This window comes from Trachinotus anak, unplaced genomic scaffold, assembly GCF_046630095.1.
Source record: "Trachinotus anak isolate AG129_WGS33_773 ecotype Australia unplaced genomic scaffold, CSIRO_AGI_Tana_v1 ptg000003l, whole genome shotgun sequence".
NCBI lineage: Eukaryota > Metazoa > Chordata > Actinopteri > Carangiformes > Carangidae > Trachinotus > Trachinotus anak.
The window spans coordinates 24,765,001-24,770,386 of record NW_027273854.1 but is presented as its reverse complement, the minus strand read 5'-3'; the positions used below and the strand labels follow the sequence as shown (position 1 = coordinate 24,770,386).

At 41.1% G+C, this 5,386-nt stretch overlaps 1 protein-coding gene across 1 annotated transcript in view; it reads right to left on the bottom strand.

Annotated features, from left to right (window-relative positions):
- Positions 1–357: 357 nt before the first annotated feature.
- yipf2 (Yip1 domain family, member 2) overlaps positions 358–5,386 on the bottom strand; it is a 6,820-nt gene continuing 1,791 nt past the window's right edge. Inside the window, exons 3-9 of the mRNA XM_071474818.1 lie at positions 4,867–5,015; positions 4,708–4,788; positions 4,446–4,533; positions 4,089–4,205; positions 3,823–3,989; positions 2,328–2,510; positions 358–2,237 (exon numbers count right to left, since the gene is read on the bottom strand). Coding sequence (XP_071330919.1) covers positions 2,148–2,237; positions 2,328–2,510; positions 3,823–3,989; positions 4,089–4,205; positions 4,446–4,533; positions 4,708–4,788; positions 4,867–5,015 — 875 coding nt within the window. The 3' untranslated portion in view covers positions 358–2,147. The remainder of the gene's footprint in view (positions 2,238–2,327; positions 2,511–3,822; positions 3,990–4,088; positions 4,206–4,445; positions 4,534–4,707; positions 4,789–4,866; positions 5,016–5,386) is intronic.

The following is a 5,386-nucleotide window of genomic DNA, read 5'->3' as shown; positions in this document are numbered from 1 at the left end:
ACTGGTGATATTTAGTGGACTGGAGGCCAAACCAGGCCAACAAAAGCTTCACCTGTATCTGGCCATTACCAGACCCACGTTTACTGGAGCTCACTGAGCTTGATTGACATTCAAGAAGCAACTGTAACATGCAGAGAACAAGTTATTACATTTATCATAAATCATACATCTTTGCCTTTCACTCTATTTATAAAATGCAGGAATGTTTGATTGAACATGATCGCTAACCACAGCTGCTGTGCTGGACATCCTACAGGAAACAGCATGGAGCCATAATAGCACTGTTGTTATCAGTAGCTGCGAGCGTGGATGAAATACTGGGTGACGTACTGTTGAAGCAATTACAGACAAACAAACAGCAGTACAGAGCCTGTTTATTAACAAAAACCCTAAACAGCGTCACAGTGGGGGGAGGAACAGTTACACAGACACAAACACTTTCCTGCAATTTACAATAAATCGTCTCTGCAAACAACACAACTGAAGTCGTTTTTGTAAATGAAGGTTAGGAGGCTGAGTGATGTGGTGCATCAGCAGGAGCCCTGAAACACATCCATCACACTGCCCTGCTCTAGAATAACTTCCCCTTCTACATCTGTGACTGATCAATAAATATATTAAGTCTTCATTTTGCAGTATTTGCTGTAAGCTGAGAGAGCCCTGCTGTACCACATTCAGCTGTGAGTTTGAGAGGTGATGATAAGAAGGTTTCACCGGGTGCTGAAGTGATTAATCAGGCAATCAATTAAGAAGTGGACAGAAAATTAATTGTCATGGCATTTACAAGACTGAGAGTTTATGACCACAGCTCTGTGAGGCTTAAACATAACATAAACATTCTACATAATAAAAGAAAATGACCATGTTAATGGCTATAATGTTTACCATGTTCACATGCTAACATTAGTTAATTAGCACTAAACACAAGAGGCTGATGGGAATGTCGTTAGGGTTGAAGGTATTTGGTCAACATGACCTGACGACCTCGGTCAGTAGATGATATTTCAGGGGATCATTAAAGTTGTTGACATTTTGCAACAAATATAGCATTAGCATCTGTTAGCCTTGTAGCCTGATCATTTAAATATATTAGCTGCTTTTTCAGTGTAACAAATTTGAAGCACTTTGTTAACAAGTTAAACCAGATATAATCAAGTAATATGGCTCCTTTTCAGTCAGTTGAATCAGCTATAATACTGTATTTTATTCACATGTAATTGCCAGTGTTGGCTTTGCAGCCATTTTTCCAGCTTTGGTTACTGACACCTGTGTCAGGTAGGGAAGTGTGTTCTGTCTCTGCTGTCAGAAAATCCCAACATCTCCAACTCAGAGACTGAAGTGTAGTTTTCCCACTTGATTTCCTGTAATTACGGTTTGAACAATATGACATGAAGGGGGCAATAACACGAACGGTGGCTAATTCTATGTAGTTGCTTCGGTTTCAGGGTCCTAGCATTGAGCGCCCTGGTGCACTGTCACACTGTCATCACTTACTGGGAACCTTGATCAGAGCAGAGCCACTGTTAATGTCATTTTCCTTTGTTGTGCTTTTCCTGTTGCAACAAGCCAAAATGTTTACTATGGAAAAGCTTTCACCTACAGTCAAAAACAATACTTATATTTCATGCTATTTTCTGATTTATATAATTAGAAATTCAATATCTTTTGGTCCAGTTAAGGAATTTGGGGACATCACTTCGGACTTGAAGAAAGTGTGATGACCACCGTATTCACAGTTTTCTGATATCTCATAGATTACTCATGAAATAATGATGAATCGTTAGTTTCCTTTTCTTTCTAACTTGTCTTTCACTCTTCCTGATGAAAAATGTTTCACACAGTGTGACAGGAAGTCACTCGAGACAATCTGCATGCAGCCCATCCTGAAACACCACAGTAGAAATGCACAGTTATTGCAATGAACAAATGCTACTTCAGTTACAGCAAAACCAACCTCAGGATAAATTAGACAAACAACCACACACACCCATTCCAGCGCACAACATGAAACAAAATCACACAACAGCAATCATCAATATTGCCTCAACCAGCCTGTCTATACATGGTTTAATGTATGTCTGTGATTCCAGACATGACAGCCTTCATCTGCCCTCTTCCTGCACACTCTCTGTCCTTCCTTCCTGTGGTCAGTGGGGTTTGGGGGTCACTGTGATGTGAGTTGAGGGGGTTGTCGGGACTAGTGTCGGTACGTGCACCGCTGTCTGGAAGAAGTACAGCTGAAAGAAGAGAGAGGAAGTGAACTATGTGGTCAAGCTTACAAGCTTGTGAACAACTGACATGAGGCTTCATCGGTATAGCTCACTAACCTTACAGCCTATCGCCAGCAGTGTGTGCAAAACCACTATGGTCGCAACTGTTGCCACAGCCATCACCTTGGTGTCGTCACGGACAACGGGCCAGAAGGTGAGGACGAGGACTGAGCCAGAGATCATCATGGCAACCAGGATCAGTGTCCAGCGCAGCCACTCAAATGGGATGATCCACAAGACCTGGTGACGACAGGGTCACATGTCTGAGGGTGATTTCACACCGACTGATTCACACAGTCACATAGTCACACAGCAGCTATTTGGCTATTTACATCTGTATGGAACAGCCAGTGGCTGACTCCCTAAGTGCTCTGTTTTTATGCAGTTTAAAAACGGAGTACAGAATGGCACAAAGTATTACAATGCACCATTTAATAAGCCCCAACAGCTGGGTGGTGATCGAAACATCTGCTATGATCAGGCTTTAGGAAGTCAGGCCAGACAGTATGAAGAGTGACAAAGACCACACAGGGAGAAGGTCATGGCTGATGAATGAGTCAAGCACATGACTTTCGCCTTGGGAAGTCATGCCCTCTGTGTATCAAAATTTGGTATTTATTTATTTATTTTTTTAGACTTAGTTGACTTATGTTTTATTTTTTACCATGTTCAGTCTTCAGTAACAGTTTGATTAGCTTTAGGTAACAAAACCACTTGGTTAGGTTTAGGAAAAGTGGTTTGGCTTAAAAAAGACCCTTTCACAACATTGACCACATGTTAAAAAACATTTCTGCCAGACTTTCTCCAATGTGACTCATTGAAATGGTCAGCGAGAGCCCAAATCCGGGTGCAAATAGCATTGTTGGCTACAGACATCTGGCTGCTTGTCTCTGCCATGCTATAAACAACTGAGCGTAAATAGACATATTAGCTATCCATCCTGGGTGCAAATAGCATCTGCCAAATATAACTGCCCCCAAGTGCTGCTCATTGTGGGAAGTGATGGGTTTCTCTCTTTAATATTTAAGGTCTGAAACCTCTGCTCTTAGATCAAGCAATTTAGTAGCCTGACATATTGAAAATTGTTCTTGCAGCTTAATTTTTGTGGAGCCAGTCAGAATACATCACTATTTCACTGAGGCCCTTTCAGTCACATCACTTACTCCCAGTTGTTAATCATTTATATCACATTTCCATTGTAACTGAAGACTTAAGTGGCTTGGATGAAGAGGAGAGAAAACAGCAATAAATGGATGGATAGAATGAATTGTTTTTATGTTCTTTCATTCACTGTGAGAGAAAACAACAATCAACTAGAATAAAATATACCACTGTTCTGTTCATGCTTAGAATCAAGTGAAGAGATGTTATGGTGTGTGGATAATTTAAGATGGTTTGAAATATTTTTTACACAAAAACACATGGCACTTTATTTTGGAACAGTTTATCTGTGTTAAAACAGCATATTATTATTATTATTTATTATTATTATCATTATGGCCCTGACATTCATTAATAAAGCTTTCAGAGGATGGATGGAGGATGTACTCACTGAAGTGGGAATATAGATGAAGAGGGAGTAGCCGTAGACACACACTGTCTCCAGGAAGGAGTAGCCTCCAATCTGCCTCTCAGCCCCTTGCCGCCAGGTCAGGAAAGCCCATAAACCGATTGGCACCAGCCAGGCATACATGAAGATCACTACTGCAGCTATTGTTACTGCAAGCAGGAAGCAGGAAACACAAACAAAGCAGACTCAATAGAAGTAACACAATGAGTTGAGTCTGACCATAGAAGCTGACAGTGAGTAGGACTGACCTCTGTGGAACTGTGGTCTGTAATGGTAGGTAGGGTTTCCCATCTCATGGAGGAAGGTTGACAGGTTCCCACTTATTGCTACTGAGAACACCAGTGTCACACAGATCCAGAATGGGCCTACACACACACACACACACACACACACACACACACACACACACACACACACGCAAAAATGTTTAGACTGTTGAAAAAGATGAATATTTTAAAAAGTAGCAGGAAAAAAAGTTGAATGTATGAATGGGAAAATTGTTGAAATAAGTTTAATAAAGATTGGGATCACAATAATGTGAATGCTGAATCAATGAAACATTTACACATATGGTCAGGGAAAAATTACTGTCTCTTCTGGCTTACCATATAGATCTGGGTTAGATCTAAGGTAGTGTTTGATAAAGTTTTTTCCAGGTAACGGCAGCACCGATCCCTTAACTCTGTCCAGGACCTGCATCACATGATGGGGTGTTAAGCAAAAGAACAAAGTGTTAGGAAGTGTCCCAAATAAAAATGCAAATGCAATTAATCTTGGTTTATTATTTAAGATAATATTTGTATCCATTGTTCAATTACAATTGCAGTTGCATAAGGACTGTATTTGTAGAGAGGGAGTGGCTCATACCTGCACAGTGTCCACATTGAAGAAAGACTCGTAGTACTCAAAGGTCCAGAAGCTGCCAGCTGGTTTCTGTCCTCCTAACAACTGCAAGCACAGACATCTCTCAGCTGCTGTCAACTGAAAACATCAACACTCTTAAATCAGCCCAGATAATTTACTCACCTCTGAACTCTCCTCCTGACCCTCCTCATCCTCTGACAGGTCTAACTTCACATCCTCTCCTCCTGCTGTGGCAGGGGTATCTGGGGCAGACAAACTAACAGTGGAGGCCTTTGGGTCTGCAGACAACAGCTCAGCTGCTTCCTCAAACTCTACAGAGGGGAACACAGGAGTCAGTGGCAGTGGTGATGCTAGAATGGGCCCAGATCCAAGAAGTACACAAAACACACTGGTGTACTCCAGATCAGGTTCTGCACTCTATTATTACTGACTGATCAGGCAGATGAATGATGAGACCAACTGATTAAACTAAAAGAATCCTGTCATTTCAGACATTTCTTGTAATCAGAAGTTTACTTAACACACAGCTCATCAAAAGACAATCTCAGTGTCCTCAGTTAGCTACAGTTTACAGTGGTGGAAGAAGTATTCAGATCCTTTACCTAATCTCAACCTTTGATTTTTGGCGAGATCTTGGATCATTTGAAGATTTATTGAAATTAAACTTTGTGAGAACTTCAAA